Below are 18,996 nucleotides of genomic sequence, written 5' to 3' on the forward strand. Positions count from 1 at the left end.
AGGTTTGTTCACAAGCTAACTATTTGATAAAGCCAAGTATCTGAGTGACTCAATTGCAATTTTTCTTCTAGACCGTCTGTTTTCTTGATTGAGAGATATTTTATACGTAATGGTTTGCTAAGATAAGTTTAGCTAGCTAGATTGGGATGGCAAGGTCTTTCAACCAAGGACTCCATTGAGAGCAATAGTAATGGCCTCTATGGGGAAATTAATGAGCTTTTGAGGGGTTTTGGATAAATGCCGAAAATGAGGTCTGTGGTAAACACAGGCTTAGGAGATTTTATACATTTTGTCCTATGAGGTAGTCTTCATCAGCTGATTGTTGTAAAATGTGAAGCATTTATGTAATCAAAACATAATTCATGTTAACTAACTGATTCTCTCATAGGAAAAAAACGTATAAGATCACCTAAGCCTTTTTTAACATCAGACCTTATTTTACAGCATTTATCCCAAGACCCCATTATTTACCCATTAATTTACCCCATAGGAATGGCTGAACGAACCAGAGGTAGAAAATGCTAACTAATTTCCGTTTTTTAGGACTACAAGCTGGCAAACTATACCACAGAGTTTATAAAAACCAGAGACACAAAGTTTTGAGACTTTTGGGAACGCTTGTGAAGCAGACTCGGCAGATCAGATTGGGGTAGGCAAGGCAATGTAAAAAATCAAATAAAAATGTGTCCTAGTTCATTTTCTTGAAATCCAAATGCAAAACCTAGATTTGAGCCAATGTCTTAAGTAACTGAATCTGTCATTACTACAACCTTGTGAAAGTGACAAACTGACATGTTTTGGGTCACTCCGGGATACTAGCCTTCTAGGCCGAGTTCCTCTGTCCAGTGTCTGTTCTTTTGCCCATCTTAATCTTTTATTTTTATTGGCCAGTCTGAGATATTGCTATTTCTTTGCAACTCTGCCTTGAAGGCCAGCATCCCAGAGTCGCATCTTCACTGTTGACGTTGAGACTGGTGTTTTGCGGGTACTATTTAATGAAGCTGTCAGTTGAGGACTTGAGAGGTGTCTATTTCTCAAACTAGGCATTCTAATGTACTTGTCCTGCTTGCTCAGTTGTGCACCGGGGCCTCCCCCTCCTCTTTCTATTCTGATTAGAGCCAGTTTGTGCTATTCTGTGAAGGGAATAGGACACAGCATTGTATGAGATCTTTAGTTTCTTGGCAATTCCTCGCATGGATTAGCCTTAATTTCTCAGAACAAGAATAGACTGAGTTTCAGAAGAATGTGCTTTGTTTCTGGCTATTTTGAGCCTGTAATCGAACCCACAAATGCTGACGCTCCAGATACTCAACTAGTCTAAAGAAGGACAGTTTTATTGCCTCTTTAATCAGAACAACAGTTTATAGCATTAAACTTATCTTATAAAAAACAATCAATCATAATGACTAGTTAACTACACATGGTTGATGATATTACTAGATATTATCTAGCGTGTCCTGCGTTGCATATGATCTGACTGAGCATACAAGTATCTGAGTGAGCGGTGGTAGGCAGAAGCAGGCGCGTAAACATTCATTCAAACAGCACTTTCGTGCGTTTTGCCAGCAGCTCTTCATTGTGCGTCAAGCATTGCGCTGTTTGACTTCAAGCCTATCAACTCCCGAGATGAGGCTGGTGTAACCGAAGTGAAATGGCTAGCTAGTTAGTGTGCGCTAATAGCGTTTCAAACGTCACTCGCTCTGAGCCTTCTAGTAGTTGTTCCCCTTGCTCTGCATGGGTAACGCTGTTTCGATGGTGGCTGTTGTCGTTGTGTTGCTGGTTCGAGCCCAGGGAGGAGCGAGGAGAGGGACGGAAGCTATACTGTTACAATGGCAATAATAAAGTGCCTATAAGAACATCTAATAGTCAAAGGTTAATGAAATACAAATGGTATAGAGGGAAATAGTCCTATAATTCCTATAATAACTACAACCTAAACCTTCTTACCTGGGAATATTGAAGACTCGTGTTAAAAGGACCCACCAGCTTTCATGTGTTCTCATGTTCTGCGCAAGGAACTGAAACGTTAGCTTTCTTACATAGCACATATTACACTTTTACTTTCTTCTCCAACACTTTGTTTTTGCATTATTTAAACCAAATTGAACATGTTTCATTATTTACTTGATGCTAATTTGAGTTTATTGATGTATTTTATTAAGTTAAAATAACTGTTCATTTAGTATTGTTGTAATTGTCATTATTACAAATAAATTTTAAAAAATCTGCCGATTTATACGTTATCAGCTTTTTTGGTCTTCTAATAATCGGTATCGGCGTTGAAAAATCATAACTGGTCGACCTCTAGTCCTGATGTCCAAAAGTTATTATCGGTCATAAGAGAAGGTAGGGGCAACATTCTGTACAAAATAAGTAACAAACAACGGAAATAAATGAACAATAAAACACAATCGGTTGGGGACACGTAAAACGTCAGCCTTCTCCGGCCCCTGAACTTGTGTATTTTCTGCACTATGCAATGATATGGGCAGCAACCATGTAACGCTTTTCCAACATACAGACTGGTTATCAAGGGGCAAAGTATTGACATGTTTTTTTTAATTGAGAGGTGACCTTATAGTTTTCTTTGCTGATCATAATTTTCACTCGTCTGACCGCTTGCATGATGACGAGTTTCTCACACGAATGGCCTATCTGGGTGATGTTTTTTCTCGAATGAATGATCTCAATCTATGATTACAGGGACTCTCTGCAACTATATTCAGTGTGCGGGACAAAATTGAGGCTATGATTAAGAAGTTGTCTGCATTAACAAGGACAACACACTGGTCGTTCCATCATTGTATAATTTCTTTGGTGTGCAAATGAACTCAAGCTTCCGGACAATGTCAAATGTGATATTGCGAAGCACCTGAGTGAGTTGGGTGCGCAATAACGCAGGTACTTTCCCGAAACAGATGACACAAACAACTGGATTCGTTATCCCTTTCAAGCCATGCCTCCAGTCCACTTACAGATATCTGAACAAGAGAGCCTCATCAAAATTTCAACAGGCTGTTCTGTGAAAATTGAATTTAATCAGAAGCCACTGCCAGATTTCTTGATTGGGCTGCACTCTAGGGTATCCTGCCTTGGCAAATTGAGCTTTTAAGACACAGATACCCTTTGCAACCACATACCTATGTGAGAGTAGATTCTCGGCCCTCACTAGCATGAAAACTAAATCCAGGCACAGACTGTGTGGAAAATGAAACGACCGAGACTCTCCAATACAACCCAACTTTGCAGAGTTATGTGCATCCTTTCAAGCACATCCTTCTCATTAACCTGTGGTGAGTTTTTCACAATTTTCAATGAATAAATAAAGTTTTATATGTAAGATGGCTAAATAAAGAGCAAAATTATTCATTATTATTAATTGTGCCCTGGTCCTTTAAGATCTCTTTGTCATTTCCCACAAGCCGGGTTGTGGGATCCAGGAGGGCATTGAATGTTTCTGCTGTAACCGAGAAGTTTAACCCTGACATCTAGCCACTTAGCTAGCAAGTTAGCAAATCATATGCATAGCAGGAGCCCAGATATGGATATCATTTATTTCACACATCATAGATTTCTTCTTTTTAGTTATAAGCAGTGGCGTTGCACGTGCCCCCATGGAAAGTCATACCGTTGGTATTTTGAAATACCCTGGTATACAGTATAAACGGTATATCGCCCAAGCCTACTTAGGCAGGACAATAACCCTCCTGCTTGTCTCTAGCTTACTTTCTAATAGACTTAACTTGGTTTCAATAAAAAATCTAGGTTCTAAAGGGCATTTCTGTATTTTGTTTTGGGATGCCTCTGCTGCACACTGCCTAAGAAAACGTTTAGGTTTATGACACAGAATGCTACAAAATAATTGTTGAGATTCATTGCTATTGAGATGCTATTTGATGACCAATTTTTTGACAACCAATGAGAAAAGTTTATGCCTACAAATTGTTTTTTTTGATTAGGGTAAGTGTACCTATTAACCACACCAAAATCTATAAGTTTAGACATTTCTAACATATTGCCTTAATATTAGGCTCCCGAGTGGCGCAGCATCCCAGTGCTCGAGGCATCACTACAAACCCTGGTTCGATTAGAGGCTGTATCACAACCGGCCGTGATTGGGAGTCCAATAGGGCGGCGCACAATTGGCCCAGTGTCGTCCGGGTTAGGGTTTGGCCGGGGTAGGCCGTCATTGTAAATAAGAATTTGTTCTTAACTGACTTGCCTAGTTAAAAAATATATATAATAATCTTAAAAGTGAAATGTGAGTATAAATTAAAAGATGAATCTCTCATGTGAAGATTTAGGACTCTACTTTTTAATAAGACATACAAATATTTGATGAGTCTGGACTGGGCTTAAAGGGTAACGAATGTACCCATTTTATTAAGCTCATGGGTGTTCCAAATAAGCCCACCTCTTAATTCATCAATTTTAATACATTTCCAAAAGTTAACTTACAAACTGACATTTCTTATATAAAATTATATTATTATCCCCTAAAATATAAACTGATCATTACTATTCTGCATGAAAGTGGCACTCATAACAGAGGGGTGTCCAATCGTATACACAGAGATCAATGCTGACTTAGGCTTTTGTTCTTGTCAACCTGATTCAACTAATCATAGACTTCAATCAAGACATGATTAGTTGAAAAAAAAGGCTAACATACACAACTTCACATTAATTATCTGAAAGCTGATTCACATTTGCTGTATTGCTATTCTTGTTAATTAGGTTTTAGGAAGACAAATTGAACTATCTGAAGACCGTTTCAAATCTCCCCCTCTACTGTTGTATTACAAAAGTACAGGGGGTGGAGCAAAAAGCTGAATCACCAGGATGAATGAAGGACAACATTATGACATTGCCCCCACCCAAAAGTGCACGAGTAGTCATCTTCTTGTCCCTCATTTGTTTGCATTTTTGTCCAAAACTATCCCTCAACCCTGATCTTATTATTTTCTGTCCACATCAACGACCAACTGTCCATTCCAAACGTATTGGAGAGAGTACAGAGGTTTTTAATTGTTCCTAATCGTTTCTAATCTTGGTAAAGGCACCATGGATCGATGCAACTTTTGGGTAACTATTTTGTTTGTGTTTTAATCAACTTAAATCTGAACAAAAAACATTTATGCTCACGTTCACTGAATATTAGGGATATCAACACTATCCATATGTTTCAATGCAAATCGGACTTAATAGGAACATACTGGGCTTAGTTGGAACAGTGATTTAAGATGAAAAAGACAGAATAACAAAGTCTATTCAGAAAATATTTGGAAACCAATGGTTTGTGGTATAAATAGACACAGACTACAATATTATGCAACGTTAGTATTGATCATATTGAAAAATATATATTTATTACCATTTACATTCTGTATAGAGGGAGTGTTTTTTTGTGCTACTATACCAATAAGCCCACCTGAGATAAATGTCAAATTGACAAAAATAGTGTCTGTGCATAACATTGCAAGGTTCATAAATAAGAAAAAATGCATTTAAGAATGTAAGCTGTAAATGCCTGAAATGTATTATCTTGTTTTATAGTTTAAAGTTATGGTGTTACTTGTGTGACTGACATGAAGGCACAACTGTTACCATGAAGAAAAAAAAACATTTTCAATTGGCAAGAAATAGTAATAATATATCAGAACATTCATCTCTTAATTTTACCACAAGTATGGTCACATCAAATATCTGAATACTGAGTTTATCTGAGGGTCGCCTCACAAGTTGTATTGCAGCTTTCAAATTGGCCATTACTGGGAGGTTACACAACTGTCAATAACTACAATAATCGGATTGGTTTAGAATAAAAACCGTTAAAGAACAACCAGATGAATCTGGTTGAAACATTACTCAGCAGGAAATGTTTATTTTTTCTTTGAATCCGAAAATGGAATTGTGCTTAATATGTACACTTACTCTAGGCCTTTTTACACTATTTGAGGTATCTGTATCGATACTATTTTTCAACTCCTGTATGTTTGTTCATTAACGTGTCTGAATATTATCTGCAGATGGGTGTTTTTAATTTGACAACCCCCCCCCCCTTTTTTTTTACACGAGTTTATAAATAAATAATGCATGGTTGATACTGTGTCGAAGTTTTGTTTGTCTATTGTGTTGTATTGAAATTCTCACTCTTCCTATGCGGTTTTGCGTTTCTGGCAGGCTATACGCACTGTCAAAAGAGTGGAAAACTAAAACAGTGGTGATAGTTTGAAGAATGTTATGTTCAACTCGTTAGTGTAGATTCTCGGAGCTGCATCCACTCGTTCCTTTTCCTAGATTCGGCGCGTCATCAAAGCATCCTTCACGCGGAAGTCGATGTAGGGATTTTTTTTCTCCAAATTTTGACTTGCGCAGTAGATCCTAGGGTGTAGTCGGATATAGTTATTTTCCTTCTGAAGTTTCTCCATGGCGGTGGACACAAAGCACTGAGACCGTGGAAGTCTGCGTTAGAGCAAGGACAATACTTCTGGAAGGAACAAACGCATTTTTAAGGAGAAGCAATTGAAAGTTTTCCGTATGGTTTTACTTGTTTTATCAAGATTGTGGTAACTGGGTAGTTACCAATAAATTGAAAGTTCAAAGGTGTAATAGAGGAATTCGTGTAGTTGTAGCTTAAGTTTGAAACGGCTTTTAGAATAGCTGAGAATGGGTTGGTTTATTCAAGTTTTGTTTTCATTTACTTGTTTGGCTGTCTTCAGCCACAGTGCTATGGATGAATGCACTGACGATTCGAGTCGTCCTCAGCGATGCATGCCAGAGTTTGTCAACGCTGCTTTCAATGTCACTGTGGTAGCTACCAATACTTGTGGCTCTCCACCAGAAGAATACTGCGTACAAACCGGGGTTACGGGGGTCACCAAGTCGTGCCACATCTGCGATGCCAGGGATCGCAGACAACACCACAGTGCTGTGTACCTCACCGATTACAACAATCAACAGGACACCACCTGGTGGCAAAGTCAAACTATGTTAGCGGGCATCCAGTATCCACACTCAATCAATCTAACTCTTCATCTTGGTAAGTGCTGATTATATTATGTTTCAAGCGCATAAAACAGTCCAATATGTTTAGCTACCGTTACCGTAAGAGCACTATTCATCTCATCTGCAGACGGATTAGGGGGTGGCTTTTTAACTCGGAGCAAACATTGACCTCGAAACAACTGTTCATATAAACCACGAATAGAATGGAATACGTTTGGTTTCAATTTGAAAACAAATCCTAGTTGACAAGCCGAGATGTATGGCAATCACACACTGACTGCTTAATTCTTTGCGGCGGAGAAGACAGCTCTTGGCGCCATCAGTAGATACAATTTGTATTTATTTTAACTTTATTTAACTAGGCATGTCAGTTAAGAACAAATTCTTATTTTCAATGACTGCTTTGGGGACAGTGGGCTAACTGCCCTGTTCAGGGCAGAGCCACATTTTTTTTAACCTTGTCTGCTCATTGAATTCTATCTGTGTGTAAAATATACCTAAAATATGTATTTGCGTTTTCTTTGTGTATACAGTCATAAAACCGGTTATCATGCTCTTCATGCATTACATTTAACCAGAGGAATTGATTTCTCAGAGTTAGTCATTCTTTTACGTACTGGAATTTGCGCAAACTGCCGCACAGCTGAAAGTTCTAGACTCGAGCTATGAATATCAAATGCTCCTTCTGGGTCTTGTTAGCTTTGACTAATGAGTATTTTATTGATTTTATAGAGTAGGCCAGATGAAATGGACGATAATGTGAGACGACATTTTAAGTTCAACTGTGTGGGGGTCACATGTTGTGGAGACCCATCTACAGGCCTATGTACTGAAATATAACTGTCCTTACAATAATGATTGGAAGAGTGCTTTTTCTAGAGTTAATTTCAAATGATTAACTTTCCATTAAGTATTTGAGACGAGTTTCAGTATTCACCCAGCACTACTGTTTTAGTGATCGACATTCCTGAGTGGTTTAGTCAGGTCTCCTTGTAGCTTCTTTGTTTTCTAAGGTAACACACTTTGATAAGCTGGTGGACTGTAGTCTGTACTGAAAAATTATATAAACGCAACAATTTAAAATAGTTCATATAGGAGCTCAGTAAAATATCAGTCAATTGAAATAAATACATTGGGCCCTAATCTGCAGATTTCATATGACTGGGAATACAGGTACCTTGAAAAAAAAAAAGGTAGGAGTTTGGATCAGAAAGCCAGTCGGTATCTGCTGTGTCCATTTGCCTCATGCAGTATGACATCTCCTTCGCATAGAGTTGATCAGGCTGTTGATTGTGGCCTGTGGAATGTTGTCCCTCTTCTCTTCAATGGCTCTGCGAAGTTGCTGGATATTTTCAGGAACTGGCACACTCTGTTGTACACCTTGATCCAAAGTATCCCTAACATGCTCAATGGGTGACATGTCAGGTGAGTATGCAGGCCATGGAAGAAATGGTACATTTTCAGCTTCCAGGAATTGTATACAGATCTTTGCGACATGGGGTTGTGTATTATCATGCTGAAACATGAGGTGATGGTGGAGGATGAATGGCACGACAATGGGCCTCATGATCTCATCAAGGTGTCTCTATGCATTCAAATTGCCATCGATAAAATACAATTGTTTTTTTTGTCTGTAGCTTATACCTGCCTATACCATAACCCCACTGCCCCCATGGGGAAATCTGTTCACAACGTTGACATTAGCAAACCGCTCGTCCACACAACGCCACACACGTGGTCTGCGGTTGTGAGGCCGGTTAGACATACGGCCAAATTCTCTAAAACGATGTTGGAGGCTGCTTATAGTAGAGAAATGAACGTCCAATTCTCTGGCAACAGCCCTGGTAGACATTCCTGCAGTCAGCATGCCAATTGCTACCTCCCTCATAACTTGAGACATTTAGTGGCCTTTTATTGCACCTAGGGCTGTGGCGGTCACGAAATTTCGTCAGCAGTGATTGTAAAGCAAATAACTGTCTATCTCACGGTAATTGACCGTTAATTAACATAAACATATTTAGCATCTCCTGGCTTCCACACACAGCCTACAATTGCGAATGGAGGCCGCTTTCCCCGGTGGCTTATTTTCATGCCTCCCAGGTAGCCTATACTCCTGTTGTTAATGTAACCAATGTGCTTACTATAGTAAATATAGTAGGCCTAGCCTATAGAAAGCTCATGGGTTCCTCCTCTTTTTATTAATTAACTGCCTTCATGACTCGTGACCGACAGTGTGCCGGTAATACGGTCACCGCTACAGCCCTAAGTGCACCAGTGTAATGATCATGCTATTTAATCAGCTTCTTGATATGCCATACCTGTGAAGGGGATTGATTCTCTCTTGGCAAAGGAGAAATGCTCACTAACAGGGATGTGAACACATTTGTGCACAACATTTGAGAGAAATAAGCTAATTTTTGTGTGTGTGTGTAAGGAAAATGTCTGGGTTCTTTTATTTCCGCCATAACGCGCTCAAAGCACAATACACTTCAGGATAAGCACACCATAGCCAGGGGTAGGAAACTAGATTCAGCTGCGGGAACATATCATTAGGTTAATTCCTGGTGTTTTTTGGGGGGTGGCCCCTGAAAAGTCACTCAGACTGGTTTCAGCCTGCTGGCCGCCTGTTGCCGACCCCTGCCATATGCCATTGTTACTCAACTGTAATGTATAGTTTGGAGGACATATTCTGGTTTGGTGATAACCCACTTGATAATACAGTGTGGTTTCTGTCAGTTTCAAAGTAACCGGTAGCCACATTGACTGGCCTGTGTGATTACAGTATCTAGGCTATTTGATGCGTAAAGAGGGAGATTAGATTGAGCTCTGTAAAATATAATTTCCTTTTGTAAAGTAGCTCTCAAATTTTCAATTCCAATTGACTCTTGGCATTACCTAAGCTCCTGGTGCAATGAGCCCTAACATTCAGGATTGCTGATGCTGTCTTGGTGATATTAGTGTGATTACTATAAATGGCATGAACACTACTGTGTTATCTGACATACAGGTAACTGCCAAAATAATGGAAACACTTGAGTAAATGAGGGATACAAAGTTGTTTAAAAGCAGGTGCTTCCACACAGGTGTGGTTCCTGAGTCAATTAAGCTATTAACATCCAATCATGCTTAGGGTCATGTTTAAAATGCTGGGTGGGGCCATTATTTTGGCTACCATGGCTATGCCCCCATCCACAGGGCACGAGTGGTCACTGAATGGTTTGATGAGCATGAAAACAACATAAACCATATGCCATGGCCCCCTCAGTCACCAGATCTCAACCCAATTGAACATTTATGGGAGATTCTGGAGCTGTGCCTGAGACCGTGTTTTCCACCACCATCAACAAAACACCAAATGATGGAAGAGTTCCAGACAGGGCCTGAGTGAAATACAGATGGTATGATTTTGAATACCGTTTTTAAAAAATGTGTGTGTGTGCTATGCCACTGCTTTTAACTATAAGTTAAGTATAACTATAATAAAATGATATCAAACTCAGGGGTACAGCTAACTTGCTAGCTGAGTGGCTTGATTTCAAGATCACACTTCTTTGTTACAGCAGAGCTTGATTTAGATCACGCTTCTTGGTTACAGCAGAGCTTGATTTAGATCACGCTTCTTGGTTACAGCAGAGCTTGATTTAGATCACGCTTCTTGGTTACAGCAGAGCTTGATTTAGATCACGCTTCTTGGTTACAGCAGAGCTTGATTTAGATCACGCTTCTTGGTTACAGCAGAGCTTGATTTAGATCACGCTTCTTGGTTACAGCAGAGCTTGATTTAGATCACGCTTCTTGGTTACAGCAGAGCTTGATTTAGATCACGCTTCTTGGTTACAGCAGAGCTTGATTTAGATCACGCTTCTTTGTTACAGCAGAGCTTGATTTAGATCACGCTTCTTGGTTACAGCAGAGATATACAATCCAATTTGCTGGTTGCATAAATTGTTTTTAATTTTTAAGTAGAGCCACTGTGTGCACTTCCGGTAATACTCTATACCCTGGTATGGTACAGAAAATGTATGACGGTATGAAAATCTGCAAACAGCCCAACCCTATATATCCAGACACTTGTAGATTCTATGCCACAGTGCATTAAAGCTGTTGTGGCTCGGGGTGGCCCAATGCCCTATTTAAGAAACTGTTTATTTTGTCAGTCACCAGTACTTTTCAAGCTTATTGAGTTGTTAATATTATTAAATGTTAACAGTATGTCCAAGGGGGAAAAGTTAACCATTTCTGTACAGTCATACATGCCTTCTAATAGATTACAACGTCTCCCAACAAGGGCACACAAGGCTGGCACCCTTGGCATGAATTGGCCTCTGTTCATTTCCCATTATCACTAAATGCATAAGTTCACATTATGTGAATCACTGTGGGGAGGTGACTAAGGGAGTGGGAAAGGATGTGCTTGAGCACATATTCTGCTTCTCAGAAACTAAAAGCCACAATGGTGGAGGTGGTTGGCCTGTCTTCTTTTTAAGGCAGGCAGCCCTCTTTACATTCTGTTTGCCAATCTTTGTTTGAAGGAAACATCGACTTCACTCGAAGTATGTTTGTTGCTAGTTGGCTTGTTGAGGTCAAATAAAATATTTTAATTTGAAATCTTGCTGTTTGTGCGGCTATGCATTTGATTTTATTCTTTAGAGAATGATTGGCCTAGATGCAGGGCTCGACATTAGCTCTTGTCCGTGACAATAAAATAAAAAAGTCAGACAAGAAGAATATAGATTTAAGTTGTCACAATGGACAAGTTAAAAAAATATATTTAAAAAATATCACAATGGACAAGTTTAAAAAAAAAATAATAATAATCTCACATCACAATATCAAACAATTACTCCAATCAGAATTGGATAAGAGAGGCCAACATTGGAATAATATTCCAATTTAATTTTCACTTAAATATAAAAGCCTACTTGTCAAAGTGTAGGTGATATGCATATTGGCTACAGCCTCGTTTCCAAACCGATCCTGACATGAGGCGCCAGAAAATGTAGCCAAACTTTTAATAACGTAAATATATGCTAAACGCCAGTCATGTTTGATAGCTATAATAAAGGATAATTAACGGCTATAGGCTTGATTCTGTCAACATACTCTAGGCACGGTTTGTTCAGATCAAATGGTCACAAGACCGGAGAGTGAAGGACCGTGCCTGTTGCACACAGCACATCACCCACCTTGAATCTGAGTGGAGGTTGTTAAGCATTTTGAAACTGTTTAACAATTAAGTTAGCTTTAGCTTTCTTCTGGAAAATGTGAAGTCCAAGATGGAAAAGGGGGGCGTTGTTGGGGCTGTGTTTCTGGACCTAAGGAAGGCTTTTGATACTGTTAACCATAAGATTCTCATCACAAAATTGTCCAAGTTCAACTTTTCCCCCGATGCCTTGAGATGGATGAAATCATACCCTGAAGGCAGAACTCAGTGTGCCAGAGTGAGCAATGAGCTGCCGCCCACTCTTAGCTATGATGTGGGTGTGCTCCAAGGGTCAATACTGGGGCCCCTCCTGTTCAGCCTGTACATTAATGATCTGCCTTCTGTCTATACTGGGTCTGAAGTTCAAATGTATGCAGATGATACAGTGATATATGTGCATGCAAAGAGCAAACAACAAGCTGCACAAGAACTCACTACTGTAATGGTCCAGGTTACAAAGTGGCTCAGTGACTCGTGTTTGCATCTCAATGTGAAAAACAACTGTCTGCATGTTTTTCACAAAGAGGGCAACACTGCCATCAGACACACATAACTGCACCACTTATCACACATTCACAGAAGACATGGCTAAAGGTCAATCAGATTTGTGAACATAATCCCTAGCTGTGTATTGCTGCTTTCCATGTCTGTAGTTTGTGAGGTGTGGAAACACTTTGTTGCTTTTATGCATTTTGTCTTGTTGGTTTTTGTTCTATGTTGCTCTGTCTGTATGCTACATCTTGCTTGTCCTATGTTGCTCTGTGTGTGCTCACTGCTCAATGATTGTTGATATTGTAATTGTTTTTAATAACCTGCCCAGGGACTGCGGTTGAAAATTAGCCGGCTGCTCAATTATTAACCTGGCTGTTTTATGTAATTTTATTAAGCATGTCTTACCTTGTTTCAAAGTAGTCTTGTCAAAATACAAACGACCACAGAAATGTTGAGAGAATTATTTAAATGCTTAATATGCCATTGAAACCAGCATATTTCTCCAGTTCTATTGGTTTTCAAATCAACTTTATTTTATTGTCCAGCAGTAAAATGTGTAATCCTATTTGTATTAGTAACCCATGCTAGTTGATACATATTTAGATCTCGATCCCTCTTGATTTCTAACAGATATTTTCACATCATCACATGAAACCGTTTGCGCTTTTGAGAACGGTGTTTTCCTGCTAATTGCATTTTGGAACATTGGGGCCTACAGCCATGTGCGCATTGTTAGCTTATAATATGAAGAAATAAAACTTTGTCAACATTTTAAACTAAACAGACTGATCTGTTGCATCAGCCTCATTGCTTTTTACATTTTCTAATGTGCAGTGTTTGTATGAATTTTGGATATGTCGTCCCAGAACTGTCCCAGAGTCTGTTTTGAACCGTAGACACATTTTTAATCGGCCCAGGGATGTCAGGACGCCCTTTAGTTCGAGCCCTGGTTGTAATTGTAATATTGCAATATTTTATAGGCTACCAAAGGTGGCTAATCATCCACCAGGAGAGCCTTAAATTGTATTTGTATTTTGAGGCAGGCTTGAATAGGCGAAGAAGCCAATAGGCAGAGTAGCCTACATGTTTGTTTTGATTCTCTGGGGAAGAAAAAAAAAAAGATGGTAATGCATTTATTTTGGAAAGTGATTCCATGCATCGTACAATGATGTACAAATAGTGTGAGACCTTTTTTGGGGAGGGACAAGTGACTTGTGTGTTAATGATAAGTCACTTAAAATAAAAGTACTGGTTAAATTACCATATTTATTTTGTTAAGATTTAAGCTTTTGTTTGTATATATTCAAGGCTTGGATGACTTTCATCTCAGTATGCCCTTGAAGGGCTGGTTTGGGCAGGAAGAAGGCATGTCCCGACATGACAACACAGCAGACATTTAACTAGAGGTTGAAGATGTTTCCTGTCTTTCTAATACAGTATCCTCCACTCTTGAATCCCTAGGCCTCAAATACATGACAATGCCTTACAAAATAATGTTTGAATTGTAAGTTCAGGGAAGTTAATCCCCAGGCAAATTCTGTTCCCCAGTTTAGCCCACACTCAGTGCTGAAGAGAAATGAATATTCATGATGTGCCCATCTGAGGGGAATTCTCTTCACCTATGCCCTGAAATGTCAGTCTCTATGAAGAATGTGAACAATGAGGGAGACATCCCCTAGAGGTTTCTGTTTCAAATGTACTTTTAAAAGCATTTGTTGAGATCCTTAAAGGAGAAGGGAAGCTTTTTACTAAATGGTGTGGATTCTCCCTACTTAGGCTATTTAACAGTGCACAAATGGTTGCCAAGGGTTTTTACAATTTGTATTCCAAGAGGCAGCAACATGATTTAGTGAAGTAAATCTAATGAAGCAAACTGTTAAAACATTGTTAAATATTTTACTCCTATGAACGTGCAGGGAACACCTGCAGGATATGAACAGTTCTGCCTATTTTCCAGATAACAATCGTAAAATAATTTATTAACCCAAGTTAGTGTCTTTGATATGACTGAGGCATGTCCACTCAAAAAAACATGTAATTCCTATGTATACTTCAAAGAGTTAAATTAATGCTACTCACTTATAATATTGCTTTCAATGTACCACTGGCCAAATCTTCTGCTACTGAAGTTGTGCTTGAACTCTTTTGTATGTTCTATCCTCTGTAGGCCTACATCGGAAACCATTCACTATCAGGATGTGAAACACTTCACCATAACTTAACCCTTCTTGGATCTTGGAGGTGGTTAACGGCCAGACTAGCTTTGGCCAGCACACAGAAGTGGTTTCTCTATCCCAGAGATGAGATGGTGCGCAGCAGTGTGGGAAAGCCTTTGGGAAAGTCTTTCTCTGGCCCCTGAGGTTCCCAAGTCATAATTTTCCTTGTAGGCTTTCCCAAACACAATAAAAGACAGTCATTTTTTTTTTAACTGGCCAGCTGTTGCAAATTATACCAATCTTAAAGTGGTGGGGGACAGGGCGATGAGCTGTCATCCTATTGTTTTGCTGGTGAATGAATTATCTCAGCGTGGGAACCTTGTATTTCTAACACCCTAGGTTTTTCTGATGGTCACACATATATCTGAATAAAAATTAAGTTGGAAAGGCTAAGATACATTTAACAAAGGACACAAATGATGAAATAACAAAGTAAAAATAAGCTCCGAAACCAAATGATCTGAAGTCACAATGAGAGCTCAAAGAGGCACTCGTTCATTTATAAGCTATGCTGTAGTGGTTTCCTGTAGGGTTTATGAACTACATTTGGGTAGAATGTGTGTCGATTATGCGTGTGCTTTGAATTTATGGCGACTTTGTGACGTAAATAAGCTAGGCTAAAGGCTTCCATGCGACAACTTGTTTGGATAATGTGCCATTTTTTTGCTAATATGATGCTGCGCAGGTGTATATAGTGGAATTGCATTAGTGCCGACATTGGGAATTTGTTTTGTAATTTCCCGGGTCTTGTCATTGCATTTTCTGGGGAAATTTGAAGTTTTCCCAGATACCCATGTTAATCCCTACTGCTGTCATTTTCTCTTTATATATATTTTTTAAGTAGAACAACAAACTGTTGCCCTGGCACCTGCTACCATACCCCATTCAAAGGCACTTAAATCTTTTGTCTTGCCCATTCACCCTCTGAATGGCACACATTCACAATCCATGTCTCAAGCCTTAAAAACCAATTTTTCAGTTTTTGATTTGTTAAAGTTTGAAATATCCAATAAATGTCGTTCCACTTCATGATTGTGTCCCACTTGTTGTTGATTCTTCACAAAAAAATACAGTTTTATATCTTTATGTTTGAAGCCTGAAATGTGGCAAAAGGTCGCAAAGTTCAAGGGGGCCGAATACTTTCGCAAGGCACTGTATATTGTGTTTTGAGCAGAGCTTGATCAAAAGCCTGCACCCCCAGTAGCTCTCCAGACTGAGGGTTGACCTCATGTGTTTTATACAGTTGCCTAAGCCCAAGCAAGAAGGCGCCGACAGAGATGATCTCCTCGCTTCACGTCCTTAGGGAACTATGCAGTAATTTTTTCTTTATATATTATTTCTTACATTGTTAGCCCAGAAGATCTTTAGTGTTATTACGTACAGCTGGGAAGAACTATATGGATATAAGAGGGACGTCAACTTACCTACATTATGACCAGGAATACGACTTTCCCGAGGCAGACCTCCACCCTGGACATTGGTTCTAATCCCAGAGGCCGACCCAAAACAGCGTCATCGCTGCAGGTGGAGCGGCCTCCTGGTCAGACTAAGAAGGCGAGCACACCATCCACTGCTTCCGAGCATTTTACTCACCAATGTCCAGTCTCTAGACAACAAGGTGGATGAAATTAAGGCATGAGTTGCCTTCCAGAGAGACATCAGAGATTGTAACATCCTCCGTTTCACGGAAACATGGCTCACTCGGGATATGTTGTCAGTCGGTACAGCCACCGGGTTTCTATATCAGTCGTGCCGACAGAAACAAACATTGCTCTGGTCATAAGAAGGGTGGGGGCGTATGCCTTATGATTAACGAGTCGTGGTGTGATCATAACAACATACAGGAATTCAAGTATTTTTGTTCACCTAGACCTGACCTAGAATTCCTTACAATCAAATGCCGATATCATTATCTTCCAAGAGAATTTTCTTTAGATTATAGTCACAGCCGTGTATATCCCCCCCCCAGATACCTTGACAGCCCTGAAAGAACTTCACTGTACTCTATGTAAACAGGAAACCATATATCCTGAGGCTGCATATATTGTAGCTGGGCATTTTAACAAAGCTAGTTTGAGAACAAAGTTACATAAATTCTACCAGCACATTGATTGTTGTACCCGCTTATTAAGCAAAACATTAGACCACTGCTACTCTAACTTCTGCGATGCATACAAGGCCCTCCCTCCCTTTGGCAAATCTGACCATGACTCCATCTTGTTTCTCCCCTCCCTATAGGCAGAAACTAAAACGTGCTTAGGTCTATCCAACGCTGGTCGAACCAATCGGATTCCACTCTTCAAGGTTGCTTCGATCACGTGGACTGGGATGTGTTCCGGGTAGCCTCAGACAATAACATCGACATATGCTGACTCTGCGAGTGAGTTTATTAGGTAGTGCATTGTACCCACTGTGACTTTTAAAACCTTCCCTAACCAGAAACTGTGGATTGGTGGCAGCATTCACGTACAACTGAAATCACGAACCACAGCATTTAATCATGGCAAGATGACCGAAAACAGTGTAGCTATTCCCCCCGCAAAGCAATCAAACAAGCAGAGCGTCAGTATGGAGACTAAGAGTCGCAAATCAAAGGCTCAAGAACGAGACTTATGTGGCAGGGTCTACAGATAAACACAGATTTAAAAAAACAGCCCCGTCGCGGACATCAACATCTCGCTCCCAAACAAATTAAACAACTTCCTTGCGTGATTTGAGGACAATACAGTGGCACCGATATGGCCCGCTACCAAAGACTGTGTGCTCTCCTACAACGTGGCCGACATGAGTAAAATATTTAAACATGTTAACCCTCGCAAGGCTGCAAGCCTAGGCGGCATCCCTATCCCTAGAGAAAGTGGAACGTTTTCTGAAATGGTCCACCCACACAGACAGCGTAGCGTGGTGAAAGCGCAACAGCTCAGGAAATCTGTTTTGTCACCTTAAAACCCTCCCCCCCCCAAAAAAAAACTCCTGGTATGGCAACTGCTCTGCCCACAACCGCAAGGTTCTCCTGAGGGTAGTGCGGTCTTCCCAACTCATCACTGGGGGCAAACTACCTGCCCTCCAGAACACATACAGCACCCAATGTCACAGGAAGGCCAAAAAGAACATCAAGGACAATTAAAAAAATATATATATATATTATTATTTAACCTTTATTTAACCAGGTAGGCTAGTTGAGAACAAGTTCTCATTTGCAACTGCGACCTGGCCAAGATAAAGCATAGCAGTGTGAACAGACAACACAGAGTTACACATGGGGGGAAAACAATTAACCACCCGAGCCACTGCCTGTTCACCCTGCTATCATCCAGAAGGCGAGGTCAGTACAGGTGTGTCAAAGCTGGGACAGAGAGACTGAAAAACAGGTTTTTATCTCAAGGCCATCAGACTGCCATCACTAACTTAGAGGCTGCTGCCAACATACAGACTCAAATCACTGGCCACTTAAATAAATGTTTTTTATGATATCACAAGTCACTTTAAATAATTTCACTTTAAATCATGTTTACATATCCTACATTACTTGTGTATATACTGTATTCTATACCATCTGTTGCATTTTTCCTATGCTGCACAGGCCATTGCGCATCCATATATTTATATGTACATATTCTTATTCCATTCTCTTACATGTGTGTGTGTGTGTGTGTTTAAGGTAGTCATTTTGAATTTGTTAGTGCAGTAATCTGTCGGACCTAGAAGCACAGCATTTCACTACTCGAATTAATATCTGCTAACCATGTGTATGTGACCAATATAATTTGATTGTTTTATACAGTTGCCCCTACTTTGTTGTATTAGGTGCCTTGCACAAAGACAGGAGATGGTACATGGGATCAAAGAGCCGCCTCCCAGTGTCTAACGCATTACACATACTTTTTTTACGCAGTTGAAGTCTGAAGTTTACATACACTTAGGTTGGAGTCATTAAAACTAGTTTTTTTAACCACTCCACAAATTTCTGGTTAACAAACTATAGTTTTGGCAAGTCAGTGAGGACATCTACTTTGCATGACACAAGTCATGTTTGTAACAATTGTTTACAGACCGATTATTTCACTTATAATTCAC

General features: G+C 39.8%; 1 protein-coding gene across 1 annotated transcript in view; it reads left to right on the plus strand.

The window, feature by feature from the left end:
- Positions 1–6,400: 6,400 nt before the first annotated feature.
- The window catches only part of lamc1 (laminin, gamma 1), a 70,934-nt gene continuing 58,338 nt past the window's right edge, over positions 6,401–18,996 (plus strand). Inside the window, exon 1 of the mRNA XM_020462760.2 lies at positions 6,401–7,042. Coding sequence (XP_020318349.1) covers positions 6,670–7,042 — 373 coding nt within the window. The 5' untranslated portion in view covers positions 6,401–6,669. The remainder of the gene's footprint in view (positions 7,043–18,996) is intronic.

Source organism: Oncorhynchus kisutch, linkage group LG27 (assembly GCF_002021735.2).
Source record: "Oncorhynchus kisutch isolate 150728-3 linkage group LG27, Okis_V2, whole genome shotgun sequence".
In the NCBI taxonomy this organism is placed as follows: domain Eukaryota; kingdom Metazoa; phylum Chordata; class Actinopteri; order Salmoniformes; family Salmonidae; genus Oncorhynchus; species Oncorhynchus kisutch.